The 18,420-nt window shown below is 44.6% G+C and overlaps 1 protein-coding gene across 5 annotated transcripts in view; it reads left to right on the forward strand.

The window, feature by feature from the left end:
* The window catches only part of PRR36 (proline rich 36), a 32,561-nt gene extending 27,333 nt beyond the window's left edge, over positions 1–5,228 (forward strand). For all 5 annotated transcript variants that reach the window (XM_072149121.1, XM_072149118.1, XM_072149120.1 and 2 more), the window contains one exon: positions 2,905–5,228. In XM_072149121.1, coding sequence (XP_072005222.1) covers positions 2,905–3,224 — 320 coding nt within the window. In that variant the 3' untranslated portion in view covers positions 3,225–5,228. The remainder of the gene's footprint in view (positions 1–2,904) is intronic.
* The last annotated feature ends 13,192 nt before the right edge of the window (positions 5,229–18,420 follow it).

Genomic DNA, 18,420 nt, shown 5'->3' on the forward strand with positions numbered 1-18,420 from the left:
CGTCACTAGGTAGCGCAGGAGATTATGGACCATACCATGTTGAGATGCAGAGGTGTTACAATCCAGTGATGTAACATTGAACAACACACATCATTAGTCACACATCACTTCATCTATCGCCCTCCTCTTCCGCATTTACTCTACATATTTCTGCTCACAACCCCACCCCCGACCCCCAGTATGTTCTGCCTTCTTCGTTAGATGTTTTTTTTTTTTTTTTACAAATATTATAATAAACATTGATTTATTTTGTACAACCAGTGACCTCTGTTTTTATTTAAGCATGTGTCATATGTGTGTCCTTTATTTGGTGTAAATCGTCAAGGTCATTCTTCAAAGTGTGTCATTTGTGGGTTGTTTGTGTGCTGTGCATTACTAGATCATGTGATATGTGTATGTGTTGTTGGTGTTGCTTTGTGCATAGAACCGTCATAGCTTGTCACCCAGGAGTCGGAATGAACGCCTTGTATGACATTTTCTTGGACCCAAAGGAACCTCATTCACAAATGCACACAATCTGCATATCAGGCAGGGGGCGGCCAAGTTGAGTATTTTTTGAGTAGACATATACTTAAAATAGCTAACCAGTCTTTCTTCAGACTGTCGAGGAAGAGACAGGATGCCTAGCAGTCTCATTCTTTAAAAAAATTACAGTGTACAGACAATAAACCATCACCCACTATGGACATCAACTTTGGATTTCGAATTGTCTGGTTGACCAAGGTCCTCATATCTGCTGCCTATTGTTTGTTGTTGTCCCCAGCACTGCTAGATAATAGAACCATGATAATACATTGTGGAACCATTAATGTTCTATTCGATACTGGAGAATTTAGAAGCAAGACACTTTTTTGTGACCTTGACTTTTGAATTAGTGAAGGCATCTAGGAGGACGCCAACAATTTGATGCCTAGTCTCGAAAATGCTCCTGGCAGCACCCTGTGTCGCATTGTAAATGAGGTCCACTGTTCTCAGTTTTCTACTTTTTCAGATCTGTGCCATTATCTCCTTGCATGTCTCTCCATGTTCCTCAAGCTTATGTCTCTTTTTTTTCCATATCTTCTACATTACGGAGGTCACTACAATTCTATCCTTAGACTTTAACTCATCATTAAGGTCCTTTACAAGTTGGGAATTGTTACTCTTCTTTCATAAACTAGAAGAGTAAAAAGCAACTCTCTCTTACCTAATTATATTGATAATGATGTTGAAATCCTACAATTGACCTTATAAATTGACCCATATTCTTCCTAGCAGCACCATGCCACTTAAACCCTAATATCTATTGGCAAGTGTCTCCTCCCGTTTCTTACCCATTCCCATCATCCTCATGCGTCTTTCTGTTACCTTCTCCATTATATTGTAGACATCTTTGCAGCCACTACAATTCACTAAATCTTTTTAGCTTAGGTGTGGTCTACGCTCACCTGCTTCTCTGTTTCGCTTACATGTCTACGTTAGCTTGTGCACTTTTACATACATGGCATCTGTACACCACAGTCTTTGTCATAGTGAGTGTGTGGGTATGTTTTTGCGTAGAGTTTGTTTGGCGTTCTATAATTTGTAGTTAACTCATTCATGTGTGACAATTAGTGCTGGATGTGTGCACATGGTATAATAATCCCAAATCACAGGGTAACGCCAAAACAAAGTGGAAGGGCTGCACAACTAGTGCTCAAAGGATTTCTCTTAGGCCGGTTGCCCATGTTTATCTTTACAAACTTGGTCAATGTCCATGCTGGATTCACCGGACCGATCTTATAACTGCTGAACTGAACCCCATATGTGAGTTCAGTAGTTCTAGATTCAGTCTGGTAAATCTGTAGGAACAAACTTTCTTTTGGGCACCCAGCGAAGAGTTTAGACATTCCTTCCAAAACTACAACCGTTCTACTCCAATCCATTTCTAATGGTTTTTTTTTTTTTTATCTAAGCCTAAGGTAAGCCTGCCCAATTTCTAAAAGAAAGGGCAGTACCCTATTTTAGGAGCGCCGTTTCAAGATGAAATAGATACCTTATTGGGTATCCTGATGGTTATTTATGGCCAATGGTTGGTGAGAGTTACTAAGAAAAGTCCAAAGTTTATGTAAAAATAGCCAAAATCCTACAAGTTTTCATTTGGTCACTATTAGGTGCTGAAATGGTAGTAAGATAACGGTTTTGAAAGACCTATTACATACCTGTGTGGATTATGGGAGGTATTGGGATCAGGAAGATTAGTTGTCTACTTTAGGTCTTAAGAAACCTGACACCTTATTAGCAAAAAATATCCAATGTCTATAAACCTAATGATCGACTGCCCAAATTGCATGTGGGTAATCCCCTTCCAAAGATACAGCCAACCACACATCCAAGGTCAGACACAAGATTATCTACATGCAAATATGTATTTTTGCTATTTTTTTTGTTTGTTTTGGAGAAAAATATGGATTTTTCATTACAAAAGCCAGTTCCTTATGTAAAAATATATTTTCAATCAAAACCCGTGTATAATAGCCTCACCTGCTGAGTCTGGGAACAATTACAGAGAGTGGAAAGTCTCCGAAACACCCTGAAAATGTCACTTACACAAATTGTAGGGTGCTGTAGTTTACTCCACTAGAGAACAAGGTGTACAGAGGGAGAGGGGCAACGAAAATAGTGCCAAAGGATCAATCTGTACCGATCACTTATCACTACTTATGGCAATGAAAGGGCAATTGTGAAAGTGCATTATTGTATCTAAAAGCACACAAAACTACAGACAACAACCCGAGCAAGGTCAACAGAGGGCAATATGATGTACAAAGCAAAAACACCCATTGCAACACCATAAAAACTGACCACACATACACATGTCACCAAAACATGTTGGCAAAATCATGACTGTCAATGATATTTAGTTTTCCCTGCCCCTTTTTCTAGGTGAACCCTTCCCCATTGCCACTCCATCAGATGGGTTATACACAATCTACGAGTCAGAGCGTGGACCTCCAGAACGCAGCCAGAGAGGGGCAGAACTGGGGCTGGTGGAGCAGATCATCGGAAGAACGTTGTTACTGGCCGCCTCGGAAGGGGGAATGAAGGGAGGTGTTCGGGGGGCAGAGTTGGGAAAATGGGCCGAACTATTGTCCCCATTGGACGAGTCACGTGCTAGTATCACATCTGTCACCAGTTTCTCTCCTGAAGGCGATGCTTCTCCTCAAGGTGATTGGACTGTGGTTGAGGTGGAAACTTTTCACTAAAGTTCTGTCCATGTTGGGGGATTTGCTGAATGTGACATGTAAGGTATCTGCGTGCGTATGACATTGTGCGACTAGTATAGGACAATGGCGCCACCCAGATAAAATGCTGCAAGCAAGGTGCGAGTCATCCCATCTGTTTGTGTGGCTCTAACTATGGAGAGTGAGTGATAAATTGATGTTGCCTTTACCTCAGTATGTAAAATGGTAGTCCCGCCCCTGCAGAACTGTTTCATGAACAAGTCTGTGGCTCCACCCACGCTGAGCATCTTCCTGAGAAAGTGGCGCTACCTAGTCTAGAAAGTGTGATGTATTCGTGGCATTATGTATGTGAAGGACCGTGGCTCCACCAATGTGTGGCAATGTGATGAATGTAAAACTGGCTCCATCGATGGGTGGAGTGCGATGAGATATACAGGAGAAAACTGTATGCATTGATGTGCAATACGTGTCTTTTGTGTCTATGAGTGTGGAGCTTTGCACTAAATTTTGAAGATCTCATGGATCAATGTTGTGAAAAAGGACTTTTTTTTTCTATTAAATAAAGTTTTGGACCATCCAGTTGAAAAAAATATTTTGCCCAGTGACAAATATTCACAATTTTTTTTAAATTTTGTTTTAAATGTGTGTATCAGAACATTAAATAGGGGTAAGGGGGGCAGCAGCATGTTTGGTCTTAGACAAACCCTAAATTGATGAATCGATCCAACTTTGATGTTTTAAAGGGATATGTGTAAGGGATTAAAGGAGATTACCTTCAGCATGAATGTACCTTGGTTGTGGAGATCAGTAGCACAAAGGCCTCATTCACATTACCGTCATGTGGATGTCTGCTATATGCGTTCTCCACAGGCAGCACAATCTCCTACAGGTTCTGGACATGTCTAGTCAAAGCTTGAAGAATGACAAAACCACAACCTGAGGCGTCAGTGACCACAAACAACACACATCTATCGAAAACGGAAGTGTGAATAGGCCACTGGGCTGGGATTTCCCTCTGTGGCGACAAAACCACAGCGAGAAAACACTGCCTGAGGCCTTATTCACACATCAGTGATTTGCAGCCATATGCCAAACACAGAACAGGTGCAGATCCATTACACCTCATATCTGTGTAACCTCCACTGATACAAAACCCAGATGTGTGAATATGGTCCAACGCTGGTGATTTATTAATCTTTATTTATATAGCGCCATCAAATTCTGTTGCCCTTTACAAATCATAGGGGACATATACAAATATAATCCTACATTACAGAGTAATAACAGTCATATGGAACAATAGGAGTGAGGGCCCTGATCACAAGAGCTTACAGTCTATGAGGATGAGGGGGCGACACAAGAGCTTACAGTCTATGAGGATGAGGGGGCGACACAAGAGCTTACAGTCTATGAGGATGAGGAGGTGACACAAGAGCTTACAGTCTATGAGGATGAGGAGGTGACACAAGAGCTTACAGTCTATGAGGATGAGAGGGTGACACAAGAGCTTACAGTCTATGAGGATGAGGGGTGACAAGATCTTACAGTCTATGAGGATGAGGGGGTGACACAAGAGCTTACAGTCTATGAGGATGAGGGGGCGACACAAGAGCTTACAGTCTATGAGGATGAGGGGTGACACAAGAGCTTACAGTCTATGAGGATGAGGGGTGACACAAGAGCTTACAGTCTATGAGGATGAGGAGGTGACACAAGAGCTTACAGTCTATGAGGATGAGAGGGCGACACAAGAGCTTACAGTCTGAGGATGAGGGGGCGACACAAGAGCTTACAGTCTATGAGGATGAGGGGGCGACACAAGAGCTTAAAGTCTATGAGGATGAGGGGTGACACAAGAGCTTACAGTCTATGAGGATGAGGAGGTGACACAAGAGCTTACAGTCTATGAGGATGAGAGGGCGACACAAGAGCTTACAGTCTATGAGGATGAGGGGGCGACACAAGAGCTTACAGTCTATGAGGATGAGGGGGCGACACAAGAGCTTACAGTCTATGAGGATGAGGGGTGACACAAGAGCTTACAGTCTATGAGGATGAGGGGTGACACAAGAGCTTACAGTCTATGAGGATGAGGGGTGACAAGATCTTACAGTCTATGAGGATGAGGGGGTGACACAAGAGCTTACAGTCTATGAGGATGAGGGGGTGACACAAGAGCTTACAGTCTATGAGGATGAGGGGGTGACACAAGAGCTTACAGTCTATGAGGATGAGGGGGTGACACAAGAGCTTACAGTCTATGAGGATGAGGGGGTGACACAAGAGCTTAAAGTCTATGAGGATGAGGGGTGACACAAGAGCTTACTACAGTCTATGAGGATGAGAGGGTGACACAAGAGCTTACAGTCTATGAGGATGAGGGGGTGACACAAGAGCTTACAGTCTATGAGGATGAGGGGGTGACACAAGAGCTTACAGTCTATGAGGATGAGGGGGTGACACAAGAGCTTACAGTGTATGAGGATGAGGGGGGACACATGAGCTTACAGTCTATGGTCATCTATGTTCTACCTTGTTCATCTCAGTACATCGTAAAGCGATCACAAGAGGTTCAGACTTCTTCCACAAAAGCACAATACAGGCCCTGCATTACATACAGGATAGGTTCTTTAGGTTTGTTTAGGTAAGTTGTGTTTGTTCTTAAGTTGAATTTGTAAGTCGGAAATGTCTATTTTATAATTGTATCTCCATGTTAAGAAAATATTTCTGTCCTTGTGACAATTTTGTGCTGTCATGGGAACAAGGATTATCAATAAAGCTTCATTACAGACACCTTACAGCTGATCAATGCAGTTTGGGGCTATAGTAAAGCATCCAGAGACCTTCACCAGAGGTCACAGTGGGCAGAGGGGTCTGAGGTCGTCTGTAAGTTGGGGACTGCCTGTACATACCCCATGCCCTAGTTGTCATCACTATGAACTGCAATATGGAGCTTGCTTTGGCCAAGGACTAAGAATGTGTGTTCTGGATCATCTCCCAGGTGCTCCATTTCTTAGTTATCTCCAATACCTTTTGAACAGAATTGAGAAATGATAACGCAGATCCAGAACAAGCTTAGTCGGGTACCATCTGACCCAATCCTTATGGTTCAGGATAAAAATGTGGTTCCTCTTCTCCTCAGTCAGCGCTAGATCGGATTTTGCTTCCCATGTGACATTTGTATGAATCGTTAGGTTGAGCTGGGGGTGCGAGTACAAGACAGTAGAATAGAGTGTGCCCCAGCGCTCCTAAAGTTCTTCAAAGGAGTCTTGTGACAAGTGATAGTGGCCCAGAGAGAAAGACTATGCCAAAAAAGAGATAGTTGACTGAAGTGGTGGATTATTTATATTGAACAATGTGTTTGTGAAGAAATATTTATGCAAAACCCACAATGAAGCAAGATGGATACACGGACACATGGAGCCCTCCTGGCTCTTCTTCCTTCTCTACAGGTAATTACATATCCAGGTATATACAACACCCGGAGAAGCTTAAATATCTATAATCCTTCTAAACCATCTGCTCTCCATAAGGTCCCCATGGTGACATCTTCCTACTGTGAAAACACCAGTGACCGCCTGTCGCTCTGTGTTAATAAGCCACATTGTGGGCACCTGGTGGTGGCAGAAGCAGCAGCTGCACCAGCAAACATGCAGTAAACCAGAACATAATGTAACTAATTCAGGAACAATGCCAAAGTGATGGAAAACAAACAGAATCACGAAAATCACAGAAGTAACCACCCCCGCAAGCATGCCCGGGCACTGTCTGCTGATCAAGAAGCCCAGACAGACCCCCGCAGAGATGGCATCATGTCTACTATTCTCCAGCTGGGCACCACGCTCACCATCCAGACCCCATCTACAGAGGCAAAGCCAAAGGACCCGGCTACAGGGTATCTACACGCTAAAGCTGTCATACAATCACATCATACACATCTATACCGGAGGAGGAGAGGACAGCATCCTTACACATCTATACAGGAGGAGGAGGAGAGGACAAGATCATCCCTACACATCTATACAGGAGGAGAGGACAAGATCGTCCCTACATATCTATACAGGAGGAGGAGGAGAGGACAAGATCATCCCTACACATCTATGCAGGAGGAGGAGGAGGAGAGGACAAGATCATCCCTACACATCTATGCAGGAGGAGGAGGAGAGGACATCACCCCTACACATCTATGCAGGAGGAGGAGGAGGAGAGGACATCACCCCTACACATCTATACAGGAGGAGAGGACAAGATCATCCCTACACATCTATACAGGAGGAGAGGACAAGATCATCCCTACACATCTATACAGGAGGAGAGGACAAGATCATCCCTACACATCTATACAGGAGGAGGAGGAGACGACATCATCCCTACACATCTATGGAGGAGGAGGAGAAGGAGGTCATGATCCTTATACATCTATAGAGGAGGAGGAGGAGGACATCATCCCTACACATCTATGCAGGAGGAGGAGGAGGAGAGGACATCACCCCTACACATCTATGGAGGAGGAGGAGGAGAGGACATCACCCCTACACATCTATACAGGAGGAGAGGACAAGATCATCCCTACACATCTATACAGGAGGAGAGGACAAGATCATCCCTACACATCTATACAGGAGGAGAGGACAAGATCATCCCTACACATCTATACAGGAGGAGGAGGAGGAGAGGACATCACCCCTACACATCTATGGAGGAGGAGGAGAAGGAGGTCATGATCCTTATACATCTATAGAGGAGGAGGAGGAGGACATCATCCCTACACATCTATAGAGGAGGAGGACATCATCCCTACACATCTATAGAGGAGGAGGACATCATCCCTACACATCTATAGAGGAGGGGGGGGGGGGGTGGAAGACATCATCGCTATACATCTACAGTGGGTACGGAAAGTTTTTCACTAGTTTTTATTGCACCACATCATGATGGAAAAAAAACAAAAACATAAATGTAGATATTTTTGCTAATTTCTTTAAACAACAAAAACTGAAATATCCCCCGGGGAGAAGTATTCGGCCCCCGGGGAAAAGTTCATAAATATTCAGCCCCTGGTGATGAGGCAGCTGATGAGGCAGCTTTTTTTCACACCTGGATTTGGGGATCCTTTGCTTCTTGCAGATCCTTTCCAGTTCCCTCAGGTTGGATGGTGAACGTTGGTGGAGGCCATTTTCATGTCTCTCCAAAGATGCTCAATTGGGTTTAGGTCCGGGCCGGTCAGGAATGGTCACAGAGATGTTCTGAAGCCTCTGCTGTGTTATGTTATTTGTGTGCTTAGGGTCATTGTCTTTTTGGAAGGTGAACCTTTAGCCCAGTCTGAGGTCCAGAGCTCTGGAAGAGGTTTTCCTCACGGATATCTCTGTACTTGGCTGCATTCATCTTTAATTACACCCAGTGGTCCTGTCCTGCCCCCATAGCCTGATGCTACCCCCACCATGTGTCACTGCTGGGATTGTATGTGACAGGTGATGGGCAGCGCCTGGTTTTCTCCACCGCTTAGAATTAACACCAAAAAGTTCAATCTTCGTCTCATCAGACCAGAGAACCTTATTTCTCATAGTCTCGGAGTCCTTCATGTGTTTGCACACTGTATGCGGCTTTCATATGTTGCGCACTGAGGAGAGGCTTCCGTCAAAAGACTGTCATAAAGCCCCAACTGGTGGAGGCTGCAGTGATAGATGACTTTGCCGAATTTCCTCCTATGTCTGGAGCCCAGCCAGTTACCTTGCGGTTCTTCTTTACAACTCGCACCTAAGCTCTTCTCCCACGATTGCCTAGTTTGGCTGGACGGCCAGGTCAAGGAAGAGTTGTGGTTGCCCCAGACTTCTTCTGCTTAAGGATTATGGAGGCCACTGTGCTTTTAGTAACCTTGAGAGCTGCAGAAATTCTTCTGTAACCTTGGCCAAATCTGTGCCTTGCTACAATTCTGTCTCTGAGCTCTTTGGCTAGTTCCTTAGACCTCATGATGCGCTCGTGTTCTGGCGTGCACGGAGTTGTGAGGCCCTTTATAGACAGGTATGTGCCTTTTCTAAGTCGAATTAGTGTAAACAAACACAACTGGACTTAAATGGAGGAGTAGAACCATCTCAAGAAGGATCAGAAGGAAATGGACCGCATGTGAGATAAATATGAGTCTTACAGCTAAAGCTCTAAATTCTTATGACCAAGTGATATATTAAACATGGAAAACATGAATATTAGAAAAAAAACACAAATGTAGATATTTTTGCTGTCAAGATGGGAGAAGAGTGCACATTAATTAGCAAAAAAAAAAAATTACAATTTTGCGCTTGCAAATTGGCTGCAATGCAACTAAGTGAAAAATGTAAAGGGGTCTTAATACTTTCCGTACTCACTGTATACATGACTACACATTGATACAGGATGAGGCTATATCACTGCTAGATTTTGGAAAAGTTACAAAATCAAAATAAAAAAAGTTAGTAAAGCAGTAATCATACCAGACAAAACCCAAACCAGCTGAACTAAATCCTGCACATCAGCCAGTCCTGTGGGATGTTAAATCTGGTCGTGTGATACGTTAGATAAGTCACATGGTAAGGGCTCATTATGGCTGATTTTCATGGCCCGACGAAAATGTGAGGAGGACAGGTTCCTCGCAACATAGTGATGTATGATTCTAGGAGTCCCTGCTTCCCTGTGGAACAGCACCAAATAGAGAACATGATCACACTTCCGTGCTGCTCTTGTGTGGGGGAAGCAGGGACTCCTTGCATCATATATCATTACGATGCTTGTACTCCTGTCCTTCACTCTCAGATCAGGAAATCCAGGAAAACGAATGATCCCAAAGTCACGGATCAAACCAGGTTTGTCTGAATTAGCCCTACAAGGCACAAAATTGAAAAGGATAATTTCCATCACACCCTAAACACAAGGTTTATCAATATAGGTTACATACCCCAAATTTGTACCACTGAAAACTTACCTGCAAAAAAACAAGAATACATTGCTGCAGTATAAAGAACTTTACACAGCCCGCCATCACTTACCGCAGTCACTGTTCCAATTTCATAGGAATTAATTTATGTTATTGGTGTAGGATTGGAAACTGGAGAACCTGAATGAGGAAAATATGAAAAATGTTGTCCATGATGAGACTGAAACCCAGGAGCCCCCATGCTCTAATATAAAGGGTGAAAAAGGTTGGCCACTTTAGTGTGTGTGTGTTAGGTAATTCACTAATAAACATCTACTACATGCAGGCCCGGGCAAGTGCCGGGGCCCTGGGGTACTGGAGGGGCCCACTCGGGCCCCCGGATCAATTGTACCAGTGACGCTATAAGACACTGGTACAATTGATCACCATCCGGATCGATCACTATTCTGCCTCTATGCTGCGCTGGTCGGGAGCGCAGCATAGAGGCAGAATCTTAAACTCCCACGATGCGGCGCTCCGCAGGGTATGCGACTGCTCTGAAGCCGGTGCGTACGGGTGGCCCAGGTCGAAGAGAGCTGCAGGCGCTGCTCCGGGGGAACCAGGAAAGGTGAATTCTTTTTTCTTTCCCGGAGGGGGGAGGGGGTCAGTGTGTCTGCAGGGAGAGGGGGGAGGGAGGGGGTCATTGTGTCCGCAGGGGGGGGCTTAGTGTGTGAGCAGGGGTGGTCAGTGTGTCCACAGGGGGAGGGGGGGGGGGTTCAATGTGTCTGCAGGGGGAGGAGGGGGTCATTGTCTCAGCAGGGGGGGGTTCAGTGTGTCCGCAGGGTGGGGGGGGGTTCAGTGTGTCCCCGGGGTCAGTGTGTCTGCAGGGGGAGGTTGGGGGGGGTCAGTGTGTCTGCAGGGGGAGGTTGGGGGGGGGGTCAGTGTGTCCGCAGGTGGAAGGGGGGTAGTCAGTGTGTCCGCAGGGGGAGGGGGCGCAGTGTGGCCACTGGAGGGCGGCCCACGGAAGGGCCCACTAAGGCTCTGTCGCCCAGGGGCCCAATAAAACCTGGAGCCGGCCCTGGACTACATGTTTCCTGATATGCAAAGTGAAGCCTCCTGTCTTTTACCTCATCAGCCAGACATTCCTGCCATAAAATGGCCGCAGATGGAGGGTCATGCGATCTCTAAGTGTCCATGAGCAATCACACTGCCAGGACCTTATGATAGTATTCCTGCTTATACGATTAAGGTCCTGGCAGGGCGATTGCTCATGGACACTTAGAGATCGCATGACCCTCCATCTGCGGCCATGTTATGGTCAGGAATCTCTGGCTGATGAGGTAAAAAACAGGAGGCTTCACTTTATATATCAAGAAAGCAGAGCAGAACTATTACTAGATGTATATAGGGAATAACCTGTTCACAGACACATTACACAAAAACACGAGGTAAAAGTGGGCAACCCCTTTAACTGTAGTACTGTTATTCTTTTCCTACCTCTTAAAGGGAACCTGTCAAAATCCAAAATTGGCCTGATAAACCAATACCAGTTTGTTGTAAAGCAGCTTAACCCCTTCCCCATCATGTGTATTTCCAGGCCCAGGCATTATCCAAACAATCATTTTTGAAGCAAAGTGTAAAATGGTTTGCATCAAGTCATGGAGGCGGAGGGTTTAGTACTGAGGTCAAGATCTCTCCAACTGAGAATGTCTCCACACTTGACAACATACGCCGAACTTCAGGAGATCTGATTAGTGATGTTTCTGCATCCAGGACCATCAATTACAGTGAAAGGGACTTTCTGAGGCAGGGAACTCTCCGCCTCCTTGACTTTATACAACCATTATACATTTCGCTTCAAAGCCGATTTTTTCTGGATGATGAAACCATGCCAGGTCATGATCTGGGTGGGGGTCAGCGGCTTGACAGCAAACTGATTTAATGGGTCAATTTCTGCTGACAGGTTCCCATTACCAATTAAAAAACCCCAAGGCTGGCGGCACACGTGGCGTTTTGAACCCGTTTTTGGCCCGCTTTAAAGCAGTCTGTTTAAAAATGCATGTGTTTTTTTAAAACACATCAGTTTTTGACCGGTTTTACCAATTATCTTAATGTAAACGCGTCAAAAACTGATGCGTTTTCAACAAACGCATGCGTTTTTTCACGGACTGCTTAAAAACAGCCCAAAAACAGGTTCAAAACGCCATGTGTGCCTCCAGCCTAAGCGGGAGATTTAGATCTTTGTCTGCCAAATTTTTAGTGTACAAGTCCTGAAATAATTGAAATTACTTGAAAACCGCCAATAATAGCCAAGAGGGAGTGGCCTGATGGCGGTGTGGGCACCGCCCCTGTGCACTAGCTATATATAACATGTGAACGTTACAGGTTATAGCACAATTCTACACCAGGACTTCCAGCATATGATAAATATAAGTTAAACATCACAATAATACCTTACACTCCGGATATGTGTAGGGCCTAGATCATTGCTCCACCCGATTAATAAAAATAATCTTACAATTACAAAGTAGTAATATTCTATGGAGGAGAACAATAGCGCCACAACTGCCCACAGGTCATATGCAGTATCATACCAGACACAACCCAGAGAAAGGGGATTTTGCAGCCAGAATTTTAATGATGGGAGTGAGTTTCAGCTGCAATACCACAGACAACCTGTGGACAGGTGTGGCAGTGTTTTGAGTCGCTTGAGGGTGCGGTCACACCTTACAGTTAAAAAACGCAACGCGGTCAGTTTTGAGGTGGTTTTAGGTGCAGTTTTGTTAATTTAACAAGTGAAAATCCTGAACTGAACAGGTAAAACACATTTATCAAACAGGTTTCACCTTCAAAATTTAATTCACCTGCTCAGTTCATGTCTTTCACCTGTTAAATTAACAAAACTGCACCTAAAACCAGCTCACAACTGCAGTTTGTCAAAGGAGGATGCTGAAAGGAGCAAGTCAATCCACAAGCATCATCATCATCAATATACATGATAAGTGATAACAGCTCCCTCTGGTGGCGACTTCCCCCGCACCGGAAAAAGAATCTAAATAGGACCAACTCACACATGTGGCGAGGGGCTGCTTCACAGATTCTCGATTACTTAGAATTTTCATTATAGCTCCCACGATTGCCGAGATATCAGTCCCAGTATCTGACCATTATAATCTCTCCACTGCCAGAGAGAAGGAGCTGGAGCAGAGGAAGGGGGCGTGTGTTATGATAATCTACTCAGTGTCACTCTGCACTAGCACCTCCTCTCTGACAGTGGAGAGGACTTATATGCCTGAAAATGTGTTGGCTAGATAGAAAATTTGAAGTGCCTCTGAATCTTTGAAGCAGCTCCGACATTATGGTATGTTCATCTCCACCCGTGTGAGATCGTGAAAGGTCTCCTTTAAGCACCTAGAGCAAATACCCATCTTCCTCCTTTCAACTCACCCAAAAAGTTGAATTATTCTTACCGTTAATTCCTTTTCCATTAGTCCACCATGACGGCCCTACATGGAGGATGACCCTTGACCCTGCAGGGACAGGAAGCGGAGAGGTTAAAACACCCCCCCCTGCATCCACATACCAGTGGCTTCCAATAACGAACCTTGGCAGTGGATACAACCCATTTATTATATGTTTCATTCACATACAATATAGTCATAAACAATTACAGCAATAATATGACATAGGGTGGGAATATACATGGGCCGTCATGGTGGACTAATGGAAAAGGAATTAACGGTAAGAATAATTCAACTTTTCCCCTAGCGTCCCCCATGACGGCCCTACATGGAGATATAACAAATAACCATTTCTTTTTAGGGGGGGGACAACAGCCTGTAAAACCTTTCTACCAAAGGCTAACTCTCTAGCACAATGTAAGTCTAGTCTGTAATGTTTCGCAAAAGTCATGTGGCTGGACCAAGTAGCTGCTCTACAGATCTCCTCTATTGACGCTCCTCTCTTCTCTGCCCAGGATGCTGCCATGGCCCGAGTTGAGTGCGCTTTAACCTTCCCCGGGGTCTCTAATCGTTGAGTTGTATATGCTGCTCTGATTACTGATTGGATCCATCTTGCAATCGATGCTTTGGAGGCTTTTCTGCCCTTATTTCTACCCCCATATTGAAGAAGGATATTGTGATCCTGGCGCCAAGATTCAGTCTGTTTGAGATATTGTAATAGAGCTCTTTTAACATCCAAGGAGTGCCAGGCCATCTCTTTCGGATTTTTGGGTTCCTGGCAGAAAGAAGGCAGGATGATTTCCTGATTCCGATGAAAGTCAGATGAAACCTTGGGAATAAAAGTTTTGTCTATAGAGTTAAGGTTACTCTATCACTGGATATTTTTAAATAAGGCTCTCTAATGGAGAGGGCTTGTATTTCTCCCAATCGTCTAGCTGAGGTTATAGCTACTAAAAATGTTACTTTTAGGGTCAGATCTTTTATGCTAGCTGATTCTAGAGGTTCAAACGGTGGCCCGGTTAGGTAGTTTAGAACTAAGGAGAGATCCCAGGTAGGAACTCTTTGTTTGAGTTGTGGCCTCAACCTGGAGGTGGCCCTAATGAATCTCTTAATCCATCTATGATCTACGAGAGGTATATCAAAAAACGCCCCTAAAGCTGATATCTGTACCTTCAGTGTATTGGTTTTTAGCCCTTTTTCAAATCCTGCTTGTAGAAAATCCAGGACCTGAGAAATATTGGGAGATAATTGATTAGGGGTTGCTGTTCCACAGAAAGCTACAAATTTCTTCCATATTTTGGAATATATAGCAAACGTTATCGGTTTACGACTTGCCTTAAGTGTAGAGATCACACTGTCTGACAAGCCTTTAGACCTTAATAGTCCCCATTCAGGATCCAAGCCGAAAGCTTCAGGTTTTGCGGGTCTGGATGGTATATGGGTCCCTGATGAAGAAGGTCCTTCCGATATGGGAGTAATATTGGGTCTGCTATTGCTAATGCTTTTAGTGTTGCAAACCAATTCTTCTTGGGCCAAAAAGGAACTATCACAATTGCTTTTGCTCTGTCCGTGATAATTTTTTGTATCATCTTGGATATCAACGGCATTGGAGGGAAGGCATACATTAAGGGTGCGACCCACTTGTGACTGAATGCATCTCTCTGACAGATCGAGACATCTCTTTGCAGCGAGAAGAAAAGACCTGTTTTGGTATTTTCCTTGGTAGCGAAGAGGTCTAACACTGGAACTCCCCATCTCTGTGTTATCTGGCCATAAATTTCTTGGTTTAGAGACCATTCGTGATGGTCTATCAACCTCCGACTCAGGAAGTCTGCTATCCCATTCTGACTCCCTTTTAAATGTATAGCTGTTAGGGACAAAATGTTGTTCTCTGCCCAAGTGAAAATTTTTCTTGATAGATGCAACAGGTCTTGACTCCTGGTGCCCCCTTGATGGCGGAGATAAGCTACCGTCGTCACATTGTCTGAGTAGACTTTGATATGGGAGTCTTTCAGATATTGAGAAGCTCCCTTTAGTGCTTCCCAGACCGCCTTCAACTCTCGATGGTTTGAGGATCGCTTCTGAGTCGTCAAGGACCATTGCCCTTGAAGATACCTTCCTTCCAGATATGCCCCCCATCCTGACAGACTTGCATCCGTCTGAATGACCTTTAATCGGCCAAGGAAACCAGTGAACTCCCTTTTTCAGATGATCTTCTTCTGTCCACCACACTAGGGATGACTTTATGGATGGAGGTAGTTGGATCTTTTGATCTAGGTGCGAGGGATCTTTGTCCCAGGATGACAGAATCCAACTCTGAAAGGTCCTTGTATGACTCTGGCACCATTGGACTGCTCCTATGCAGGCGGTCAGATGCCCCAACACTTTCATTGCCTCTCTTATTGTGCAAGACTGACGTTGCAGAAATAACAGCATCTTTTGAATCATAAGGCTCCTTTTTTCCTCTGGTAGGAAGGACATCTGGAGACTGGAATTTAGTTGTATACCCAAGAAGACAGTTACTCTGTTGGGAATAAGATTGGACTTTTCCCAATTGATGATCCATCCCAGTTGTTGCAGGGTTGAAATAGTTAGATCCCTGTGTGAGATCAACTCTTCTTTCGTAGTCCCAATTATTAGCAGGTCGTCCAGATATGGAATGATCTTGACGTTTTTCATTCTCAGATGGGCTATTACTTCTATTAAAATTTTTGAGAAAGTCCTTGGGGCTGATGAGACCCCGAATGGTAAGGCCTTGTATTGGAACCTGAAGATTTCTTCCGTTGGAGAGAGAATCGCAAATCTGAGATACTTTTGGGACTGCGGACAAATGGGTACATGGTAATAGGCATCTTTCAGATCTATTGTACATAGGAATGCCTGATGAGGGATGAGATTGGTAGCTGAACTGATCTTTTCCAGTTTGAATTTTCTGTAGAGGATGAATTTGTTTAGTGATTTTAGGTTGAAAATTAGTCGGAAGGAGCCATTGGGCTTTTTTATCAGGAACAAGGGGCAATAATGTCCGGTCAATGTTGCACTCCTTGGTACTGGTACTACAACACCCATCTCTTGAAGTTTCATGACTTCCTTCCACAGTTGAAGAGAAAGAGATCGATTTTGCAGATTTGTTATTACAAATTTTTTGGGAGGAAGGGCTGTTAACTCCAATTTGTAGCCATTCTCCAACAGATTCAGGACCCAGGGGTTTGATGTTATCTGTGCCCACTGTTGATAGAACCCTAGGAGTCTTCCCCCCACTCTGGCGTCATTGCTTTCTGAACGGCTGAGTTGTGTTGCTGGAGCTGAGGAGAAAACCTCTTCCTTTTCCTCCTTTGGGATAGCTCCATCTCCCTTGCTCTAAGATTAACTGTTTTAGGGTATCATTCACTGGAAATACTCTCCTTCTTTTTGCTTTTAGAATACCAAAGAGTTCATCCTGAACTGATTTGGATTCTTCAACATCCTCGATCTTAAGCGTATCTCGTACGGCTTTTAGCAGAGCATCTAAATCTTCAGACAGAAACATATATTTTGATTCCATTTTACATGCCGAGGAAGAGGGAGGTGGTTCCATTTCAAATAATTCTACATTTGATGTGGATGCCTGTTCGCCCTCAGAATCTGATTCTGAAAGGGATTCTACCACTCTGGGTCTTTTGCAAGGTGGCTGTAACTGCGGAATTAATGCAGAAATGGATGAAGACACTGATGTCTGAATCTCACTCTTTATGAATCCTTTCATTTCATCCATAAATGACGATCTTTCCTCTCGCATTAACCCATCAATACATTCCTTGCAGATTGTTTTCTTATAATTAGGAGACAGTTTATTATAACACATATTGCATCTTTTTGAAGACGCTTTTTTCTTCTCCACCTCTTTAGTTTTCTCCTTCTCCTTAGTATCCTGCTAAGAGAGATGGAGATCAGGAATTTACAGAGATCTTTTCGGTAAAGGAGGATAATCCCCCTGTCCCCCCAGATACCCCCGAAACCACTCACAGGAGTTATAGGCGGGGGTTCTGGTAATGTCACATCCATATTCAGGGATTCCATGCCTTAATCTAAACAGAGTATCACGTATTTAGATAATTCCAAACATAACATGTACTACAAGAAGACAAAACCTGACCTTATACAGAGTTTTTGCCGATTAAAGCTGCACCTGCATAACAGAATAAGGTAATTTAGATATTATACAGCAACATTAAGGTCATAGACCTGACAAAGTACCTTGCACCCACTGTTTAGGAGTGTCACGACCGAGTCACCGCTGATGTAATCCTATAGACCTCAGAGCAGCGTGTAGGTCGACCAGCGCTGGCGTCACGAGTAGATTCTGTAGACCTCAGATCAGCGTGCGCCATTTTTAAATTTTTGGCGCCCTGCGCCGGCTTCAAAGGCCGGAAACGTCACTTCCGGTGAGACGCGGCCCACCGGAAGTTGTCATCAAGCTCCCGACACGTGGCCGGGAGCACCAAGATGGCGGCGCCGGGTGTCTTTGGCTTCCCGGAGCCGCAGGCAGAGCCGGCTGGAGACTTCGTGGGACCAGGAAGAGGAGGCACGGCGCTGATCGCGATCCCAAGTCTCCCAGGATGAAGGTAAGTACCCGCTCCTATTCAAAAAACTCCCCCATACAGTCCCACATGGCGGAGACCGGAGGAGTACTCTCCACTCCCTGCCCCTGTAGGGAAAGGAAGCCACTGGTATGTGGATGCAGGGGGGGTGTTTTAACCTCTCCGCTTCCTGTCCCTGCAGGGTCAAGGGTCATCCTCCATGTAGGGCCGTCATGGGGGACGCTAGGGGAAATAAAGTTTTCCGTCTTTCTGAATATTTCTCAACTAAAGCAAAATTTCCACCCCTGCAG

This window comes from Engystomops pustulosus, chromosome 4, assembly GCF_040894005.1.
Source record: "Engystomops pustulosus chromosome 4, aEngPut4.maternal, whole genome shotgun sequence".
Lineage (NCBI taxonomy): Eukaryota > Metazoa > Chordata > Amphibia > Anura > Leptodactylidae > Engystomops > Engystomops pustulosus.